Below are 23533 nucleotides of genomic sequence, written 5' to 3' on the forward strand. Positions count from 1 at the left end.
ATGGAAACAAGTATGAATGTGTCTGTGGCTTACGATTGGCTAAAATTACCCAAAATTTCTAAACTTTAATTGCTACTAACTTATTTATTGATTTATAGCAGAAATGATTTCCACGTCATTCTTTAACCTATAAAAGTGTATCATTACACTGAATATGAAATCAATTTGAACAGAAAATAATGCTGGCAGCCAAACCAACTAGATCCATATATTTATATATATACAAATAATAAATGAGTATATGCATATATACGTACATGTATGTACATACCTACATCTACATGTATATATAGATGCATATCTGGGTACAGGACGTTGCAAAAAAAACGTGGACAAAATGGTAAACAGAATACAGAAAACACACAGGCCACATAGAGAACATTTCCTTCATCAGCTGCCACCATTCTAAAACTAAGCGTTTCGAAGAGTTAAGGCAGGACGCATCGTTAGAATGGCTCTTCCCACGGACCACAAATTAAATTTGTACCATGGAGGAATGTAGTGGCGGACAGAAAACAAGACAGGAAAACGAAACAGTGAAAACAAACAAAAAAGGCTATACGGCCAGACGTGAAAAAATATGTGTATATATATATTACAGCACACACAAACACATATATACTTTGACATACACACGCATACACATGCACGTATACATTTGGATATATGTATACAGAGAGAGAGAACGAGAGGGAGTGAGAGTGTGTGATGTCTGGTTTTACAAACAAAGCAGAAGAGCGGGCCACCTGTATTCTTATAATGACGATATTACAATAGATAAGAATGAAACATTATTCCAGTTAGTGAAAAACGTTGATTAATCTCTAGGGTAATGAACAACACTTAATCTTATCTTACCCATATACACTTTAGCTTATATAATTGGGTTTCACCCTCTTAGGACATCTGTTACTCCATATTTTAAGTTTGTGTGTGGATAAAGAGTGAATACCCTTGAATGCGTACATTTATAAACATACTTTTTGCTTTGAAACTCGTTGTGAAGTCCGTTTTGTGTTTAAATCATTGTGTTCTATCATCAGAACGAAATTGTGAACCGTTGGTATAGTTAGTCCTTGAGTGGTTTTTATTAAAGTATTTTCTTTTTAGTTCAACTGATTATTGCTGACTTATCAAGGGTATCTAGAAAAGTAAATCAGAGAGAGAGAGAGAGAGAGAGAGAGAGAGAGAGAGAGGCTTACGTTTCTTTTGGATTACTTTAACTTCTCTAATACTAAATGGTCCGAAGACCACGTTTTCTCGGGAAAGTTGCTGCTTGAACAAAGGGCAAGTAGAATGTACTGGGATCTATTCGGTTTGGCTGCCACCATCAATTCTATTCGAAGTGATTTCATATTCAGTGTAATGATACACTTTTATAGGCTAATTAATGACGTGAAAGTAATTTTTGCTTTAAATCAATAAACAAAGAATTATTAGCAATTAAAGTTTGAAAATTCTTGTAATTTTAGCCAATCTTAAGCCACAGACACATTCATGCCTGTTTCGATTGTAAGAAGTGGAACATGAGAACTATTTTGTCTGCGAGAAAGCACATGCCTGTAGCCATAGTATCAAGCGAAACCGAGCAGTCTTTGAAAAGTCTTTTATCTGTGAGGAAGCACGTGTTGATAAATTTGATGCTGTGTTTCGTGTGATTATGGTAGCAAGCTCCAGTAACTTCGCTTCTATTATGGAAACATTGAAAACAGAGGAGGATGTGTTTAAAATTAAAACCGAAAGTTAGAAATACACTCAGTCAAAAATATTTTGTAATGTGCTGCTTATTGCATTCTTAAATGTTTGTTTTTTAAGCACATTTTGTTCACTCTTATTTTCATATATAACATATAAACATGTACATCTTTAGGAACATTGTCATTTCATAAGATTTTGCAGGCAAATTTTTAAATTAACATAAACATTTATTTACATGAAAGAAAATTACCGGAGAACTTTCATCTAATTCTTCCAAATCTTTCTCCTAAAAATTGTAAGGTGTTTATCGCAATTGCATTAAATGCATAATATATATATATATAATTATGTTGGTAGGGTAAAATCCAAGCTGTGTCCACTTGAAGGGCATCTACTTATTTCAGTATGTAGTTCTTGTATTGATATGAGGTACATATTAAAGATGAAAATTCTAGAAACATATATATAAAGGTTACCCAGGTTTTCGCATCCACAAGGCCTTAGCTTTACATACATTTCGTCAGACACCGGCCATTAGGGCCTGACGAGACGTGTAAAGCCAAGTGCTTTATAGACGCGAAACTCAGGATAATCCTATGAACCAGCCATAATTATCTGTATCTAAATACTCTAACGCTCTATAACTTAGAATGTGCTTTTCTTTCGGATTTATGATCTACTGACGATATATATATATATATATATATATATATATATGTGTGTGTGTGTGTGTGTGTGTGTGTGTGTGTGTGTGTGTGTGTGTGTGTGTGTGTGTGTATAGATTCAGTAGGGTCAATGCTCCAAAAACCACCATAAACTCATGATAAAGATAAACCGTCCATCAGGAGATGTGAGACCTCCTGATGGATTTATTTTTTCTCTATGATTCTCGTATGATTACAGCCATTTCATAACTTTCATTATGTAATTTTATTAATTTCAGTATGCAAATTTTTACGTACATGCTTACATCGATATGTATAGTCAGTGTATTCAATTGTATATTCGCCAATTATTACAACTAAAGAAAGTTAATTCATCATATCACCGGAATATCCTGAGTACATCTATAATTCAATACGTTATATACATATGTGTGTGGGGGTGGAGTGGCGAGTGTGTGGGTATACACACACACACACACAGAGGCGGGTATGCACCCGTAAAAACTCTCTTTTGCTTTTGCTTTCGCTAAAAATATTGATCCACCTAGTTTAGTGGATTAAGGTGGGAGACAAAGATTATAACAACCGCCCTTCCCCACGCTGATTTGTACTACAGCCAAGATTGGACATCCCAGCATTTGAGAGTTTCTAGATTACTTTGTTATCAATCTCTTAAGCGACAAATATACATATACAAACACATACACATGTATGTATGTATGTATGTATGTATGTATGTATGTATGTATGTATGTATGTATGTATGTATGTATGTCTTTCCTTTCCTTTGCTTGTTTCAGTCATGAGGCTGCAGCCATGCTGGGGCACCGACTTGAAGAATTTTTAGACGAATGAATGGACCCCAGTACTTTTTAAAACCTGGAACTTATTCTATCGATCTTTTTTGCTGAACCACTACGTTACGGGGACGTAAACACACTAACACTGGTCACACACACACACACACACACACACGACGGAGTTCTTTCAGTTTCCGTCTATCAAATCCACTCACAAGGCTTTGGTCAACCCGAGGCTATAATTGGAGGCACATGCCCAAAATGGTACACTATGGTTTTGAACCTGAAACTATGTACCTCGAACCATGGAAGCAAGCTAAATAAATAAATAAATAAATAAATAAATAAATAAATAAAATTAATTTTAAAATAATTTGTATTCTGAGAGAATTACTCTGGTTATAGAAATATAAATCGTAAAATATTAATATGCATGTGAGCTGCAAGGAAATATGGGTCCTAGTTGTTTGTAGTACTAATCATTGGTAACTGATATTCTACTGAATGAGATTTAACTCTGGTCTTACCATTAATAATAGATTGGCACCGTTGATAGCTTCTCGATATTTCTGGTGAGTCGCCAAAATACGTCCTTTCTCGAAAGGTCGAAATTTCGACCTTGACAATTGCCCAAACACTCCACGTCTTCGAAGTGCTTCTGGTAAAGAACCATCCTCAGGGAGTCGTATCATCTGGTCTCTTTTGTCCAACAACTGACTGTAAAATTAGTTAAGATATAATAATGATTGATTCTTCAAACAAACATTTGAGGATGAGTGTTAATATATTTTACCATCACTTATCATTCACCATTTGATTTCTCTCGTTTATCTGTGCAGTTAACAAGGTAGCTTTGCAACCACCTGATTTTAGGTTCAGTCTCACGGCGCAGCAATTTGGGTAAGAGTCCTCAACTATAGCCTAGGCTGATTAATGTCTAGTGAGCAAATTTGGCAGGTAAGAACGTAGAAGCTTAAAGAAGCTCGTCACGCATGTGTGTACACACACACACACACACACGTGTATGTATGTATGTATGTATGTATGTATGTATGTATGTGTGTATGTACTTTATGGTTTAGCCTTGGCAAAGCGAGACTAAAAACCAATTGTTAAAAGACAATATACTTGTTCTTTAGAGAAAAGTGCCAGCTGAGTACAGAGCGTAGTATGAATTAATGAATGGCAAAAGAATAGAAGTCACGTTATCAATTTCATTAGCTTACATCTGTTTCTATTATAAGAAACGTTGCACTCAAATTTGAGTGCCCGTGCGACCCCTTATTATTTGATCAGAGCCATTTTAATGAAGTGTATGTTTATTGCGGAAAGCAATATATGTGTGTGCGTATCTTTGTGTTAGTTTTCACTCCATTTGATAACCAGTGTTGGTTTGTTCACGACCCCGCCAATAGGCGATTCAACAACTAAGAGTGATAGAATAAGTACTACATTTAAAAAAAAGAATTAATGCTGGAGGTCGATTTGTCTGATTAACACTTTTTAGGAGGTGTCCTAGTATGGTCGCAGTCAAATGATTGAAACAAGTAAAAGAATAAAAGTATATGTTAATTATTCATTTAATTTAACTCATCTGATTTTTAAAATTTATTTTACTTTTCTTTATCCTGGCATTATAAGGATGACTGTGAGGAGCTGAAACTGGCAAAAAATGGCTGCATAATTGTTTTAAATTTTGACTCAAGGACAGCAAATTTATGAAGACCGGGGTTTGTCGATTACATGAAACTCAGTACTTGACTGGCATTTATTTTATTAACACTGAAGGGATGTAAAGCAAAGTCGACCTCGATGGAAGTTCAGCTCAGAACGTAAAGTACTGGAAGAAGTGCTTCTAAGCATTTTGTCCGACTCTCTAACGTTTCTGCCAGCTCATTACCTCTAGGTAGGTGTATTGCAAAAATCGATTTTACTTGGAACTGCACGCATATTGCGTAAAGTACTATCTGTCTGAAGCCCTTGTGACTTGGCAGACAGTACAAACCCCCAGTAGACAATGTTTTCAATCTACATCGTCATAATATTGGAGACTGTGCGTCGTCTTCAATGATAATAATAATAACAATAATAACAACAACAGCAACAATAATAATAACAATAATAATAACAACAATAATAATAACAACAACAATAACAACAACAATTGCAGCAATAATAATAATAATAATAATAATAATAATAATAATAATAATAATAATAAGGATTTCATCAGCAAAAAAGATGGGCAACTGGAAGGCTTCGGGACCTGATGGAGTTCAAGGCTACTGGATCAAAAGATTTGGTGAATGTCATGCACGAATAGCTGCGCGACTCAACACCTTGTTAAATGCCGACCAAGTAACACCAGAGTGGTTGACATTGGGTAGGACAGTACTGCACTTGAAAAGCATTGAAAAAGGCAATACGGTAGACAATTACAGGCCGATATCCTGTTTGCCACTTATGTGGAAATTATCGACTGGAATACTCGCAGAGTCAGTGTACGTGCATCTGGGAAAAAAATGGAATCCTGCCACATGAGCAGAAGGTTTGCAAGTGTAAGTGCAGAGGTACCAAGGATCAACTGTACTTAGAGACTGCAAGAGGAGGAAAAGTAACTTAGCCATGTAATGGATCGACTATCGTAAGGTGTACGATATGATCCCACTTTCTTGGATTATGGAATGTATGAACCTATTTGGTATAGTATTGAATGTTGAGCGATTGCTTGGAAAAAGTATGGCGAATTGGAGGACTGACCTGACAGCATACGTAAGAAGTTTAGAGACAGTAGAAATCAGGAGGGGCATCTTCCGAGAGGACTGCCTCTCCCCACTGATCTTCGTTTATTGGAGGGGATTAAGTCGATTACATCGACCCCAGTGCATAACTGGTATTTTTACCACCTCCGAAAAGATGAAAGGCAAAGTCAGCCTCGGTGGAATTTGAAGTCAGAACATGAAGACGGACGAAATGCTGCTAAACATTTCGGCTGGCGCACTAACAGTTCTGTTAGCTCACTGCCCCATTAATAATAATAATAATAATAATAATAATAATAATAATAATAATAATAATAAAAATAAAAATAATAATAATAATAAAAAACAACCCATGGTGTACACGTTTTATTATCAATTAGTATGAGTAGAAGGGGCACCCTCAGTGGCTTTTGTAGATCGTCCTATTCTGAAATGATAATACGACTACTAATATTAAAGAGACGCTATCATTTACTAAACAACTACGATATCGATTACATCACTCAAGAGTTTACAATAAACACAAACAACAAAGGAAGATAAATACATTATTTTGACAGCGACTATTTTGGCGAAGCGTAAACGATTACAGCAGAGACAGCGGGAAGGGTAAATGTCTTTTAGGATACTCGATATTATGTTGAAATATCATATGGCAAAGATCTTGCATAGAAGTAGGTTAAAAGAAGAAGACAAACACATTTGAATACACTCCATGACAAAACATAGTGAATGACTTTCTAACGGGTTCGAATCTGAACTGGGGACGAGTTTGTATGTGTGTGTGTGTGCACGCGTGTTAGGATAATATAACACGAGGATGGAAAATACCAGGCTTTAATAGTAAATCGCGCCATTTGTTTCTGCACCGGACCGCAGCTTTAAGTTGCTCAGTTTACATTTATATTTCATTGTATACGATGATTCTTTAGACTTATGTTATTGAATATTTTCAGCAACAGTTGTGTGGGTGCTTCCTCAGGTGGAATGCCATCAAGCACTATTAAACACACACACACACACACACACACATATATGCATCAGACATAATGCAGATACATCTATCACCGAAAGGCAAATTAACCGCAGTATTCATCCGGAGGTAGTCTGTCTTATATACGTGCTGTGTTTAAAACGCAAGAATATATCAATAGCAGACCAAAATCGTCTAGCAGAGGCGTAAAAATGCTCGACGCGCTTTTCTGCATCATTGAGCTTTGCCATTAGCATGTACTCAATGACAACCTCATGCTGAGACAAAATCTATCGCTGTATGTATGTATGTATTTATTACATATATTGTCTATATTATAAATGTATATTATAATTATTATATGAAAACTCACAACTAATTTTGCTGGGTATTTTGGAAAGTGTCAGCTGTCCACAGCCAGCAGACTAAAGTGACACTTGTTTACTGTTCATGCTTCAAGAACCCTGCGAAGAATTCTTGCAGTTCCAAGAAATTCTGATTTTTGTAGGTGTTCTACCTTCACACTTGGACCGATCTTTTTCAGCCATGTTGGTAGTTGAGTACTGATACTTCCAGGTGCACCAATTACTATTGGTATCACGTCTACTCTCTTCATTGACCACAACTTATCGTATTTCCCATTTCAAATTGTCATAGTTATTTATTTTTTTCTTCTTTCACATTGATCCTGCTGTGATCGGGGCACGCTATGTCGATTATCATACATGTTCTTTCTTTATTATTCACCACAACAACATTATTATTATTATTATTATTATTATTATTATTATTATTATTATTATTATCAATTATATTACATTACATTTCCATAACGGCCAATTTACAAATCGGTTTCATAGTAAGAGCTGAGAGGGAAAAAAAACGAAAAGTAAAAAAATCGATTGTCATCAGAGAATGCTGAAAGAAATGGTTTACCATGGTCTTTTTTGCCATTGGAGATTTGAAAAAAAAAAAAAGAAAAAAAGAAAAAGAGAAACTGGAACGAAATCGCCCAGGTTAAAATGCGGGGAGAAAAGTACTTTTCAGTTCAATGAAGTTACGTCCTCTGAATTATGAGATAAAATGGCTACCACTGTACGGGAGATACGTATCTGTTGAGTGGAGTTGTGGGCGGGGTGAGGAGGACAGGGTGGAGTTGAGATGTGTAGCTGAGTGGGAAATAGAGGAGAAGTAATAGTCGTGGATATATATGTGGAAAAGAGCCCACACCATGCCATTCCTCTCGACCTTTTCTGATGATTGCCGGTGTATTTCTCAACTTCTGGCATGAAACCAGTTGGTAAATTGGTCATCATGGGAATATACTATTGTACTTTATTAATATTCGTATACCAACTCTAGTAATAAATAAGGATCCGTTTTTTGTGACTTTGGGCTTTTAGACCCTTCATTGAGATTTTAGTCTTCGTGGAGGTTCTTGTTTTCTTGGCTTATGGTGGTTTTGTTGCATGTGTGTGTGTGTGTGTGTGTGTGTGTGTGTATACATACATACATACATACATACATACATACATACATATACGAATGTGATAGAACTAATAACGTACGGATTGTTCTGTCATTTGGCTGGCCAGTAAGCTTACAGTTCCGTGAACATAAAGAATGTGAAGAGCAAAGAGAGAGTTTGTACAGGAGAATAGAGAATAGTTGGTATCTAAAGAGAGAGGAAGAAAGAAATAAAGAAAGAAAGAGAGAGAGAGAGAGAGAGAGAGAGAGATAGAGAGAGAGAAAGAGGGAGAGAGAGAGAGAGAGAGAGAGAGAGAGAGAGAGAGAGAGATAAAACAATGTTGTTTGAGATGAACTAGATACAGGAAGTCCTGTCAAGGTCATTGAATTAGGGCGGTTTTTAAGAAGAGGTAAAAAGCAAAAGAGAATGTAGGAGGAGGAGGTGGAAAAAAGAGGCTGTTAAACTGTCTGAATTTTCTCAACTGTAATTACTTCGGTCTTTTACTTACTGACATTTTCAACTGATTAACTAATTTGAATTAATTTCAAGTCAGTCTTTTAGAAGTTTAATTTGGTCAAAAATAGAATGTTTCTTGAAAACCGCGTACATTATCCATTCATAGGGGTTTTGAATTCATAATACTTTACGAATTTTTATCATACTAGACTACCCATGACCCGTTGGGTCACCGGGAAAGTCTGAGTTTCCTAGCAACGGAGTTTTGTTCCGTGAGTTTTTTTTCTTTTCCAGGTTATTTCGCAGGTTTTCAACAAATGTAAAATCGAAATCACGCGTAAACGGTTCCTTTTCCCAGAAAAGGAAAGATTTGGTTGCTATTTTTTTGTATGCCCTGCTACCACGTAACAGGTATTTCAGGTCATTTATCTCAAATAGCAGTTTCGTGGTAGCAGGGCGTGCTAGAAATAGCCGCCAAATCTTTGGAGGTGAGATACGTTGAATGCATTCGAAAAAAAAAAAAACTATGGAAAATAATTTTTTCACAACGAGGTTACGAATGGGTCTTTTACGAAATATTTATCGTGTTTTAAAAGTCATTTTTACTTTAAAATTTTTTTAAATATGCAAAAAAAAACTTTTTGTAATGGTATTCACTTGAAAATAATTTTTAAAAAAACATTAAGATATTGTCTGTTCAAAGAAAGCTAAAATATAAGTACTTACTGTACAAACAACTTACATTTTTGAAATCTCATTCACTTAAAAATATTTACAAATGATTAAAATATTGTGTTTAACAAAAGCGAAAATGGAAACATTTTCTATTAAAAACAAATCGTATTTTTTTTCGTTGTCAAGTGATTGTGTTTAATCGAAAGGTAAAAGTTTCTTCCCTTTCAGGGTTAAGCTATTTTCGGAATATTTTCCCATTATGCACCGTTTTGAGTATTTATTAAACCCCTAATATCTCAACAACCACTTGTCCGATTTACGCGAAACTTGTTTTATTCCGTTCATATTCACATTTCATGGGCAACTTAATTCATGGTATTTTCCCATTATGCGCCAGTTTGGCTGGGTAACATTGCAAGCAAGCAAGATTCAAACTCACTTTTAATGTATTACAGATAGATTAACTGCTAAGTGGGCTGTGAGGTAGCAGAACCGTTAGAACAACAGAAAAAAATGTCTTACGTTCTGTGTTCAAAACCCACCGTGTTAGCATTGCTGTTATTCATCCTTTCAAGGTTTATAAAATATAGTACCAGTCAAGTATAGGAGCCGAAGTATCGACTTACTCAATTTCCTCAAATTTGCAGGCCTTTTGCCTGAATCAGAAATTATAATTAACATGCAGCAACCAGTAACTTATAGATCCCGGTGTTTCTGCTCTGTCACTTTGAATAGCTCTACATCATCTGCTAACAAGTTGCGCACCATCTCCACTTGAACTTACCAACATCAGGGAACTAACTATAAGAAGGAATTTAACCAATATAGGGCTTTCAAGGCCTGGAGAGCTAAGGAGGAGTCCATGAATATTTCACGGAGCCTACTCTAAACCTCCCTCCCGCCACTAAAAAAAACTCAGAGCCCACTTAAATTTTGAAAAGAACTCTTCACCCTGTTGGTGGGTGCCTCATAAGCGTGTATATTGAGCCCTACCCAATATACACACCTCTTCTCTACATTATCCCTCTCGTTCCTCACCACATCAAACTCTACACTAAACACTTATCTCGATTCATTTTACACGGTTCTACAACCGCGCTGGGACGTCCTCCCTGTCCATGTTATTTTACAGACAACATATACAATATATAAGCTGAGCATCAACTTCATCAATCACACTAGTATGGGTTCAAATTATTATGACCGTGAGTGTTACCCTTTCTCTGAATAAAGATTTCTTATGTAACAACAAAACCAAAACTTTTGAGGGAGTTTATCGTCGATTGTATCGACCTCTTTACTTGACTGGTATATATTACATTGATTACTGAAGATGAAAGGTAAAACCTATGGGATTTGAACTTAGAACGCAAAGGGATGTAACTAAACATCACAGACCCTTTTGCCCACTCCCTAACGATTCTGTCAGTCCACTGCACCTTCTCCGATTAAATGTTTCTAATTAAGTACAAGTCTAACAATTTTGAGTGAGATGGAAGCTTAGTCAACACCATCATTTTCCGTATTTGACTGGCACTTATTTTATCGACTCCAAAGGGATGAAAGGCAAAGTGAACCTCGGCAGAATTAGAATTCAGAATGTAAAGAGCCGGAAGAAATATCGCAAAGAAGGTTTTTCCGACTTTAAAGATTCTGCCAGTTCGCTGCCTTCTTTTTCGATTAAATAACAATACAGATACTGAGGGTGATGATAAGATTGTCCATAGCATTTGTCTCAATCTATTGCTGACTTTTGGTGTTAAGACTATAACCTGTTGTATAAATATAATTTTCAATGAGTCATCTGCTTTTGATCTTGCTGTTGCAGTACAGAGGAGGAAGAATTTGGTTCTCTCTGACCATGTCAGTTTCGGAAAGTTTCAGTCTGTATTAAACCAACGTTAGTCTTTGTTGGTCTTCTTTGTTAGTTTTTGTTCAATGTATTCTCTTTTTATCTACCTTAGTCTTCCTTCAAATTGTTTGTCGTGGAGTGCAGCATCTAGTTGACAGTATGTTGTGTATATAACGTTTTGAGTTGTCTAGCCAGAATTCCATAGTTCGAGATAGAATGTGAAACTAACACCACCAACGCCGCAACCACTATCACCATCACAATTACTGCTAAAGGCGTTATACGGAAATATGTAAAGTGGGAAATAGAAATTAGTAATATTCAAAGCATTTAACGAAGGCTTTTGTGACACGAGTCAAAATGTTGCTACACTTCAATCAAAACTTATATCGCACGAACCAACAAGAAAGCTTCAACTTTGACAATCGACCGACAAGAGACAAGCAATCAATTCCCGTTTAAATCACAGCTTATAGAGTTAAATATAAAAATGGTAAATTAGACAATGTCTTACACACACACACACACACACACACACACACATATATATAAACATATGGGAGAGTCATGGTTGGGGTGTCTTTGATTATAAGTTTGCTGTTCGATCAAGATTGATCAGAGGTCATACCCGTCGCTAAGTGGGTGCACTGGATAGCACTCCCCCTTCACTATTCAATGGTGCGCAAAAATAAGGTTTACAAAAATTAGTGCCCACCCAGAATATTCTAAAGCATCCCCGGGCACTAAAGTCAGGCGACGGGACTATCAGAGGTTAAAAGACAACAACACGCAAACAACCATAATGTAGCAGATTTGGTTTACTTAGAACTCATCACCAACCAATGTACCAACAGTACTTATTGTAAACCTCACCTCCTCTACGTACGAATCAACGAGTTCGTTGTATTTTCTACAAATCAAAGTTGGATTATTTTGTTAGTTTGCATTTGTTAAAACAAGGAGTAGATTTTCTGTAGTTGACTGGGTAAAATTCTCAATGACATAGCCCTGCTGAGATAACTTTTGTATTTTGTTTGTAAAGTAAATATATTCTTAGTTTAAGAGATTTTCCTAAACGTTTGCTTTAAAATCCTGACATCCGGTAAACAGGCGGCCACTACCAGCCAAAAGAAAGAGTAGCTGGGTGGTATTGCGGTCGATTTGGATTAACTGTTGAAGGAAAATCGATATTAAAAGCAAATGAGATTTAAGTATCGCAAAATATGATCTATCATTGACCCTCAATAACGGGTTCGATTCTCTTCATTAGTTCGTTTCAGTTATTTGGTTGAATGTTAGAAAAGTCATGAATATTACACGGTTCCACTTCTCCCATTCTACTAAGCGGCAAATTCATTATTAAACTGGTTTTAATTTTTGGAACAAGGCCAGCAATTTCGGGAGAGGGGTGAGTTGATTACATCGACCTCAGTGCTCTACTGGTATTTATTTTATCGACCTCGAAAGGGATGAAAGGCAAAGTCAACCTCGGCGGTATTTGAACTCAGAACGTGCAGACAGACGAAATGCCGCTAAGCGTTCTATTAACGATTCTGTCAGTTCGCCGCCTTAAAGTCATTATCAAATTAAAAATTAAATTGAGGCGGTGGACATAGCCGAGATCACAGAGCAGCAATGTAAATATTTTATTAGTTGCAAACAGGATGGATACAGTTCTATATTTAAGAGATGAGGAATTATGTACGTTATTTACATTTGACAGATATTTGTCCTCATCTAGTTTGTTGTTAACACGTTTCGGCTGATATACCCTCCAGCCTTCATCAGGTGTCTTGGGGAAATTTCGCACCTGGGTTCTCATTCCTAAGGTATTTTTCGATGTTATTATTATTATTGGAATCGAACTCGGAATCTTGGGGTTAGTAGTCCGCGCTCTTAACCGTGAGCAATTATGGAGTGAATTTTAGGGCCTATAAATCTAATATTTTCCTATCTTTCCTTAATACCGATTCCCATATGCTACTCATATCTGTACTCGGTCTGCACTACGAAGAAGTGATCAAGCTCAATAACAATCTATTAAGCAACAACTACCCCCAAAACATACTATCCACTCCAATTATGAAGAAAAGAGAGGATGAAACCAATAAACTGTCCACAATCTGTCTACTCTATGTAAAAGGCCTCTCCGAAAAGATACAAAAGATATGCGGCCCATATGACATCAGGACAGTATTCAAAAGTAATACAACACTTCGCAAATATCTCCTTCGAGTAAAACCACCAATAGAAGAGAATATGACCAAAGATTGCATGTACTCCATCCCATGCAGCTGTGGTAGGTTAGACAAAGGCGAAATATGCCGTCCCCTAAAAATAAGGGTAGACGAACATCGCAAAGCTGTGACACGGGGAAATATTGATAAATCGGGTATACCTGATCATGTATGGAAAAATGGAGACCACCTCCCCTTGTGGGATGAAGTTAAAATAATAGAGAACACCACTGGAAAATACGAAAACTAAAAGAAGCAGCACATATGCTAGGACACAACCTCCTAAGCAGACCGAATGTAGATATGAGTAGCTTATAGGAACCGGTATTAAGGAAGGATAGGAAAATATTAGATTTATAATCCCTAAAATTCACTTTATAATTACCCACGGGCATAAGGCGTAGTGGTTAAGAGTGCAGGCTACTAACCTCAAGATTGCTAGTTCGATCCCAAGCAGTGACCTGAATATTAATAACAACATCGAAGTCTGATGAAGGCTATATCAGCCGAAACGTTGTGTTAACAAGAAACAAGATTAGGACAAATATCCGTCAAATGTAAACAGGATGGATTTGTACATTTCCTTTCCATCTTGTCCCGGTCCCATACAGTTATTGTTTAGCCCCAAGTCAGCCTTATTCTGGCAAATTTTTGATCAAAAAGGTTTCAATCATGACAATCCTATCTATAAGGGACTTATTTGAACAATGTAACCTTCTCTTTTTTTAAAAGACTACCGCGTAGCGTATGATTAGAGGAAAAATTGGCTGCTATTTCTAATTGGTCGAATGACAACGTACATAGTTGTGAACTTGATGGAGTGGAAGAGAATAGATTTAGAGGTGGTTTACCGAGTGCGGGGTTGGATGGAAAGCGGACAGCGAAGGTGGAAACTTTCTCTGCAAGAATACTGCTCATAGTCCATCAGGATTGAGAAGTGGAGAAAAGTGGGATTCCGCGAAGTTGGGTGACATCCTTTTCGACCAAAGGATCGTCTGCAGTTTTGGAGCAGATTGAGGACCCCGCAATGCACAAAGGCATTCATCATTGTTCGTTATTTACCCATACCACAAGATTTACGGTGTTGGGTGAGTGCGATTCTATTTCTAGGAGTGGGCGATTTTCCTCATTGTAATCTTAAGTGATCTGAAAAAAGATAAGATGGTCACCATAGGTGACCACCGCGCTTATGATGGTCCCGAACAGTATTCCTTCGGTTATGGATCTATTCAAATCAGAGTTGATCTGGGCCTAAACAATCACAACAACAACAATAACAACAGTTCAAGACAACATCTCGGGGAGGAATGTTTGTTGCAATATGGTGTAGATTTCATGTCCCTCAATGAATGTTTCTACTATCACTATTTTCTGTTGATAAACGAGTAGTAAAAAAAAATTGGCATTAAAACCAGGGTTGTTTATATGTATGCATACATCTCTCCCTACATATTTATATACATACAAGTTTTAAAGTTATTGGCATATAATTGTTGGCGATTGCTATAAAAAAAATTAGATAAGACTATCATCATCATCATCATCATCGTTTAACGTCCGCTTTCCATGCTAGCACGGGTTGGACGATTTGACTGAGGACTGGTGAACCAGATGGCTACACCAGGCTCCAATCTGATTTGGCAGAGTTTCTACAGCTGGATGCCTTTCCTAACGCCAACCACTCCGAGAGTGTAGTGGGTGCTTTTACGTGCCACCTGCACGAAGGCCAGTCAGGCGTTACTGGCAACGGCCACGCTCAAAATGGTGTATTTTATGTGCCACCTTCACATGAGCCAGTCCAGCGGCACTAGCTAATTTTTGTTTGAGTTTTTGATGAAATTATTATTCAAAATATTGTTACTGTATTATAATATCCCGTGAATGTCATATTCATGTGACATTTTTATAATTATTTACGATTAAAATTTTTCGGATAATTAACCGTATCTTTAGCCATCTAATCTTCGTGTCATTTGGTTTGATCTCCGATTATCACCAGGTGTCTGGATATGTACACGCTACCCGATTGAATTCGAAGTAGGAACGTTTATTTACCAAACTAAACCTAGTGACGTTCTTATCCATTATGCAACTGACGCATGTGCAATCGGAACCTAAATATTGATTTCAAATTTTGGTACAAGGCCAGATAGTTTGGAGGAGATGTGTAAGTCGACCACATTGACCCAATGTTTAAATAGGGTTAATTAAAGCGAAGAGTTGACAGAATCATTACCACGCAGGATAAAATACTCAGCGGTGGCATTTCGTCCGTCTTTGTGTTCTGAGCTCAAATTCCGCCGAGGTCGACTTTGCCTTTCATCTTTTTTCGGGTCGATAAAATAAGTACTAACTGAGCACTGGGGTTGATGTAATCGACTTATCCCATCTCCCGAAATTTCTGGCGTTGTGTCAAAACTTGAAGTCAATATTTAGGTTTCGATTGCATTTAGTTTGGTAAATAAACGTTCTTAGTTCGAATTTAGTTGGATAGCGTGTACATATCCTGGAAATATGGTACTTGACTGGATCTTTATTTCAACGAGCCTGAAGGGATAAAAGGCTTAGATGCCCTCGACGGGATTCGAACTCAGAACATAAAGAGCCGGAGTTAATAATAAGTAGCTCCTCATTTTGGCAAAAGACTGGCAGCTTTAAGGGAAGGGGATTACCTAATACCATCAACTCTTGTACTTAACTGGTACTTTATTTTATTCAAATAGAAAGGACAAAAGACGAAATTGATCTTGGCGGAATTTGAACTCGGAACGTAAAGAGCCGGAAGAAATACCACAAAGTATTTTCCCAACACTCTACTGACAGTTCCAAACCATTGAAGGCACGTGGCTTAGTGGTTCGGGTATTTGGCTTACGATCGTAAGGTCGTGAGTTCGATACCCAGCGGCGCGTTGTGTCCTTGAGCAAGGCACTTTATTCCACTCAGCTGACAAAGTGTACTTGTAATTGGAATGGCAAGTCTTCTCACGCTGAATCTCTCTGAGAACTACGTTAAAGGTACACGTGTCTGCGGAGTGCTCAGCCACTTGCACTTTAATTTCACGAGCAGGCTGTTCCGTTGATCGGATCAACTGGATTCCCTGTCCTCATAAGAGAGGGTGTGCCAATTTCAATTCATTACCTTTCAGATGAAGTTATTAACTGCAATTTTGAGGGGAGGGGTTGATCGATTAAAACAACCCGAATAGCTGACTAGTACTTTATTTTGTTAATCCCAAGAGGATGAAAAGTAAAGTTGACCTTAGCAGGATTTAAATTCAGGACATAGACCTATAAAAATACGCCAAGGTGTTATCTCGACGCTCTAACGCAGTGATTCTCAACCATTTTTCATCTATGGATCCCTTTGATTACTGTCTTACTTCGGTGGAGTGGAGGCGCGATGGCCCAGTGGTTAGGGCAGCGGACTCGCGGTCATAGGATCGCGGTTTCGATTCCCAGACTGGGCGTTGTGAGTGTTTATTGAGCGAAAACACCTAAAGCTCCACGAGGCCCCGGCAGGGGATGGTGGCGAACCCTGCTGTACTCCTTCACCACAACTTTCTCTCACTCTTACTTCCTGTTTCTGTTGTGCCTGTAATTCAAAGGGTCAGCCTTGTCACACAGTGTCACGCTGAATATCCCCGAGAACTACGTTAAGGGTACACGTGTCTGTGGAGTGCTCAGCCACTTGCACGTTAATTTCACGAGCAGGCTGTTCCGTTGATCGGATCAGCTGGAATTCTCGACATCGTAAGCGACGGAGTGCCAACAACAACAACAACAACAACATACTTCGGTGGACCCCAACAGTCATTCGATGTTTAAAAACTAGTTTTATAGATACTTCTTTCAAAATTCTTATTTTGTTATTCACACATTCACTTGTATAGTTTGAACTATCTAAAACGTTAGAGAAAGTAACTGAGTGGTTTCTTGCAATAAATACATCCAAATTAAAAAAATTTCATAGACCCTTAAAATACTACCTTGCATTTCCCATTTACTATTTTGCTTGCATGGACCCCCAACAAAATCTTATATGGACCCTCAGGGATCATATGGAGCCCGGCGGAGAACCACTGCTCTAACGATTCTATCAATCCACGGCCTTCGTTTCTAATAATTGCTTCGAAGGCCTGAAATTTGGAGGAGCGAGTTAGTCGATGCATATCAATCATAGTACTTGACTTTGATTTGCTAGACCTCGAAAGAATGAATGGCAAATTTGCCCTCGGCGGGATTTGAACTTGGAATGTAAAGAATCGGTAAAAAATACTGAGAGACTGTCCCAAACCCTTTTACATTTATTTATTTATTTATTTATTTATTTAATTAATATGTTTTCAGATTACTGTTTTTAACAACAGAAATTACAAATAAATAGATAAAAATATAAAAGAGCAGCTTTTCAAATTTTTAGTTTTTCGATTTATCTATTTGGTGGGGATAACGATCTGAATAAAAATTTTATATCAAAATTATAATTCTTTTTTTTTTCAAAATTTTAATACCGATTGCTGACGGTAATTTTCTACTTTCAAATCATGATCATAAATCGAAAGAACGCCAACATTTAATTTTGGATGGTAGATTTTTAAAATCAAATATATATATGTTAACAACCGTTTATGGATCTATTTTAAAACGGGGGCCACATTTTTCATTAATGTTTTACGTAGTGTTTTTGGTACGGAAAGACTTTCAAACTTCGTATACTTATCTATTTTGTGTTATAGAACAGAAAAATATTTTTGTATTCGAATTTATTTCATGTAAAAAATTGTCTTATTTCGATAATTTCAACCAATCACTGACAAGTATTCAGTTGTTTATATTTACTCCTTTGGCTGATTAAGCGATGTAAAGCGTATTTAATCTCCATACCTTCGTTTTATTTACTTTTTTCATTTTAAATTTGCTTTAACCCTAACCCTAACCCTAGGGTTAGGGTTAGGGTTAGGGTTAGGGTTAATTGTTTCAGAATCGTTTGTTTATGTAGTCGGCACTTAATGTATATCGGCTGAATGGACGTCAGTGATTGGTTGAAATTACAGAAATACGACAACTTTAACATGGAAAAACTTATGGATTTCTTTTTTTTTTTAAGAAGACTAAGAGAAAAAGATGTTTTATATGACACATTCTACCAGTGTTCCAAGTTTCAAAGTGTTTCGTTAATGAAAAATGTGGCCCCCGTTTTAAAAAAGATCCTCGTTTATTCTTAAAACTGCAATAAAATCGTGCAATATCATGTATAATGGTAATATATGATACTATACGTGATATATTACTAAGGCATAGGCAAATGACGCTAGTTATGATTAGAAGTGGATATTTATGATTCCGTTACTATATTTGTGATTAAAAGAGGTGAGTCAGAAGAGCACTTGATCATATCTATTATTGAATATGCTTTAATTTCTAAATATTCTGAGTTCAAATCTCATGGAAACCAATTTCACTGTACATCTCTTTGGGACCGATAAAACAGACAGGAGTTTATTCAGTCGAATATGACTTCTACGATATCACTTTAGAAAATTATGTCTTCTGTTTTGAAGGAGAAACTTATTGTACTTAATAATATAATGAGCTTATGTATTAAGTATTCAGGTGCATTACAGCTTGTCAGAATAAGGTATAAGAGGGGGACAGAAAGCAGACATACAAGTCAAGTAAAGAAAGACAGCAATAGGAGCTAGAAGCACATACATATTACATAGGATAAAAAACAGAAAAGTGAACATTAAAAGAGCCACAAAGAGGAAAGGGTGCAAAGGTCTATCAGGAGAAATGTTGGTGAATTTCAGGAAGCATGGAAATTTTGGTGGATGCAGTGTTCTGACAGCTAACAGTCAATATGGGAAGTTTATTCTATGCTTCAACAATTCAGAGCGTGGAAAAATGTTTTCGAAAGTCAAGGATGCTGCGATTTAAAAAAAAAAAAATTATGAGTGGTAGAGGTACTGAATTTAAAAAGTTAGTCACAGTTGTGGTTGGAAAGGTGGATAATATTGTGGGGTGCCTACCAGGTCAGCTGTTAAATATCGAAACTTTAGTGTGTCATTATAACTGTTGGATCAGTTACATTAGGGATAGAATTATCGCAATGTTTGTAGACATAAGAGTGTGACCATATAATTATAGCAAGAAATTGATTTCAAATTCAGGCTCAAGGCCAGCGATTTTGGGAGAGGGAAAGTCAATTACACCAACCCCACTGCTCAACTGGTACTTATTTTATCAACCCCGAAAGAATGAAAGCAAAGTCGGCCTCGGTGGAATTAGTATTCAGGACGTAAAGACGGATGAAACGCCGCTAAGCATTTTGTCTGGCGTACTGACGATTCTGCAAGCTCACCGCCTTACTTATAGCAATATATTAGTTTCAAACTTTGGCACAAAGCCAGCAACTTCGGGTGAGAGGGTTAGTTGATTCCATCGACCTTAGTGTTCAACTGGTACTTATTTTATCGACCCCGATAGGAAGAAAGGCAAAGTCGATCTTGGCGGAATTTGAACTCAGAACATGAAGACGAACGAAATGCCGCTAAGCATTTTAGCCGGTTTGCTAGCGATTTTGCCACTTCGTCGCCCCCTTAGTTATAGCAACATATTAAAATATGATTTTACAAGATTATATGCAATAACTTACAGTGTCACTATAAAATATATGGCAGAAAATAGGTAAAGTAATATAACGACTCGGACAGATGTCGCGAACCAGGGAAATTACCCCAAGTGGGATATAAATGAAATTCTTGGGGGTAATGAGGACTCATTAGGCATAAGTAAAATTATATAAAAAAAACGTGTTCCTTGTTACGACAGGAATTTTTCTCCTGGTACTGCTGCATCTGTCCAATGTAATAAACGTGTAAATAGATTCATACAAGAAAATAGATTCAATAAACCTTTTAAATTCAAACTATCTATGATTTTCTTCCTTTCAAATCAAGGAGGTAACGTCGGCGTAAATATATATATTGTGAGGTAATTGGTTAAAAAAGTTTCCCGGCCCCTGGATTAGAAGATGTACATCACGTTTTACTCGTGAGATGTCAAGCAGTCGACACGGTTGATTAAAACTGAAGAATCTTTAGATATACTCACCGACCAGTTCCTGGTTTGCGCCTGACTTGAGCAGATGCAGATGTAAGAAGGAAGAAAATAAAACAAACAGATAGAAGTAACATCGTTGTTTTCTTGATTGTGCAACAGTAAACTTTTCTTCAGATAGATGACAAGAATACTCTTGTAGTACTAGACGTGAACTATGTTGGCCAGTGGTGCTACTTGTAGCAATTTTGCAGTTGAAGATGAAAAGAATAATATGTCCAATAAATTTTGAACATGTGTGGGCAAAGGAAATGGTCGATAACCGAGAGTGCCACCACCCTGCCTACTGCATGCGGAAATACTAAAATGCCAGTGGACGGCTATAACACCTCTGCACACTCCTCAACCAAATGAAACGAGTTGTTTGTTTTGTGGTATTCAGCAAGCAGATGGATTTAACAATTATGTCAAATACGTGCAGCTTACCAAACGAAAGACACACACAACTTTCACATTATTATTATTTTTTTTTTAACGAAAAGAAAATTAACTTTTTATGTATGTATATATTTTGTTTTTATTGCAGGTCGAATGTCAACAATGTACAAAGGTACAGATAAAACGACTGTTTACTCAAACTATTTGTTATTTTTTCAAATCTTTTGTAAGATTCACGTCTAAATAATACTACGCTGTGCCACGCTGATTCCTTCCTGCTTTCTTTTGTTTGGTGGATTTATAAAAAGTAAACAATTTGTCGAAGACAGTTTCCTCGACAGCTGGTTTACTCCACAAGATTCGTAACTGCTTAAATAAAGACTTAAAGCCTCGTCATCCAAAAGTAAGGCTGAAGGCCGTGCATTTGTCATCATAGGTTCCAGCACGTCTTACCTGAAGTCATACGATTGTACAGCTAGGCCTGTATTTAAAGAGACACATATTAAAAGTACACTTTCAAAGTAGATTTATTTAGAAACTCTTTTATTACTACTCCAGCAAGTATGGTAATCTTTATGCTTCGTTGCTGAGGTCTAATGAGACCGAAACATGTCCTCACTTCTCTCCCATACTTGCCAAATCATGAAAATAATTTTAATCATTATGCTAACTGTTTCTAATCGGATTTTCAATGTTCACTTTATTAAATATAGTAACTCTAACTTCAAATTACAAATAAAAGCCATATGTTGTAGTGTACCTAAGAACTGTATACAATATGCTCGTCGTTTTTAATGCATTGTTACATGCATTTTCAATTTAAAGAAGTTCGATTCTATCGTATATCGTATCTTCACCATCAACCATCTTTCTTCTTATCAAATATGTAATTATGACTGTTCGTATTTCCATCTAACTTCCCATTCGTTAACCTTTTAATCTCTAAAACAGTTCATCACTAAATACATTCGAATAACCAAGCATCTATTTAACCTGGAACTGCCAGATAGACTGAGGAAATAGTCAATCTGATAGGCCGTGAAGCCATTGTTTGTGTCTAATGTGATCAGAGTCTTTTTCTGAAGTGGCGTGTTTAACCTGGGTATTCGCTATCGCCAATTGGTTCGTTGCAGCAAATGTTTGATCAACATTGCAGTCAAAACATTTACTATCATTCTAAAAGAATTTTAATACCAGTGTGGTCAACGCTCACAACAAATTCAGTGTAGTTTTCGTCAGGGCTGAAGCTATACAAATCAAATTTTCACGATGAGAGGGGTTTTGAACAACGTCAGAGCTACTAACTGCAAACCAACACTTGCACTGTGGACTTTGCAACAGCCTTTGATTCTGTCGATTGCAATGCATTCCGGGATATCATGATTACAAATGGTTTACCTGTGAAGCTAATTCTAGAATATATCAGAATTCTACGTGAGTAAAGGTATGTTGTTACAACGAGGAATTTGACCCGGTCGAAATTTATTTGGGTGTTCTATCTCAAATGTTCTTCAAATATGTCATCGACAAGATTGCAGAGTGTGCTCAGGCTCAAGTGGATTTTCTGGTTGCTATTATGAGACGAGACTTCACCCACTCTGATCCCAACTATACTGATATCCAGTCAGAAACTTAAAACTTCAGTGTGTGCGTGTCATATGTCAGCAGGAAAAAAAAAAAAAAGATCAGTGTAGCCAAGAGAAAGAGTGTATTCGTTGGCATCTCGCTCGCTGAAAGGGTCTACCGTCATAGGCAATGGTGAGATTCTAAAAGAGGTCGATCCATTCAAGAACACTGATGCTGGCTTTACTGTTAGACCAGGGTAAAAGTGGGCTAAATGTAAGCATCAATCATGCATGTAGGGTATTTTGTTGTCTTGAAACCTGGATTGATCTAGCTCGGAAAACACGTGACCACAACAACTCGCATTTAGTGAGACTTCATTCAGACCATCCTGCTGCAAGGTGGTGCGACATGAACAATAACAGCGGTAGTCTTGCGCAAGTTGGACGTATTAAACCTCTCAGCATTCAGATTACTGTCAAATATAATGCTTATTTATTCACATCATTTTGAATTAATCATGGATTATCTTGTAACTTTGAGATTTCAACAATGAGATTGTTTAATTTTAAAATGACATTGTAGGGTAGGTGTAAGAAGCCAGATCTGGCTGGTGTGAGCATAAAGCAAGCAGAATATTTGAGCCCGATATAGTTGGTTTAAACACTAATGAGTTAATCACTTTTGCCTTCGCAGAATCTTCCCTGTTTACATTTTGGATTTTGAGTCCAACTCCAAGGTTCCTCGTCGTTACCGGATTGCTTTCCTTAAATAACTCTTGCTCAAAGCTTAGGAACACAAGGAAATTGCCTGGTGGCTGTGGTGGGATAGGAGCTCAAATGCCTAGGAGCCCGATTCTGATCTTTGTAACATGTTGTCAATAAATA

General features: G+C 37.0%; 1 protein-coding gene across 1 annotated transcript in view; it reads right to left on the reverse strand.

The window, feature by feature from the left end:
• The window catches only part of LOC106870393 (cysteine-rich venom protein LEI1), a 34966-nt gene extending 13914 nt beyond the window's left edge, over positions 1–21052 (reverse strand). The window contains exons 1-2 of the mRNA XM_014916438.3: positions 20700–21052; positions 3691–3880 (exon numbers count right to left, since the gene is read on the reverse strand). Coding sequence (XP_014771924.1) covers positions 3691–3880; positions 20700–20782 — 273 coding nt within the window. The 5' untranslated portion in view covers positions 20783–21052. The remainder of the gene's footprint in view (positions 1–3690; positions 3881–20699) is intronic.
• Between the last annotated feature and the right edge of the window lie 2481 nt (positions 21053–23533).

This window comes from Octopus bimaculoides, chromosome 2, assembly GCF_046866305.1.
Source record: "Octopus bimaculoides isolate indiv1 chromosome 2, ASM4686630v1, whole genome shotgun sequence".
Classification (NCBI taxonomy): domain Eukaryota; kingdom Metazoa; phylum Mollusca; class Cephalopoda; order Octopoda; family Octopodidae; genus Octopus; species Octopus bimaculoides.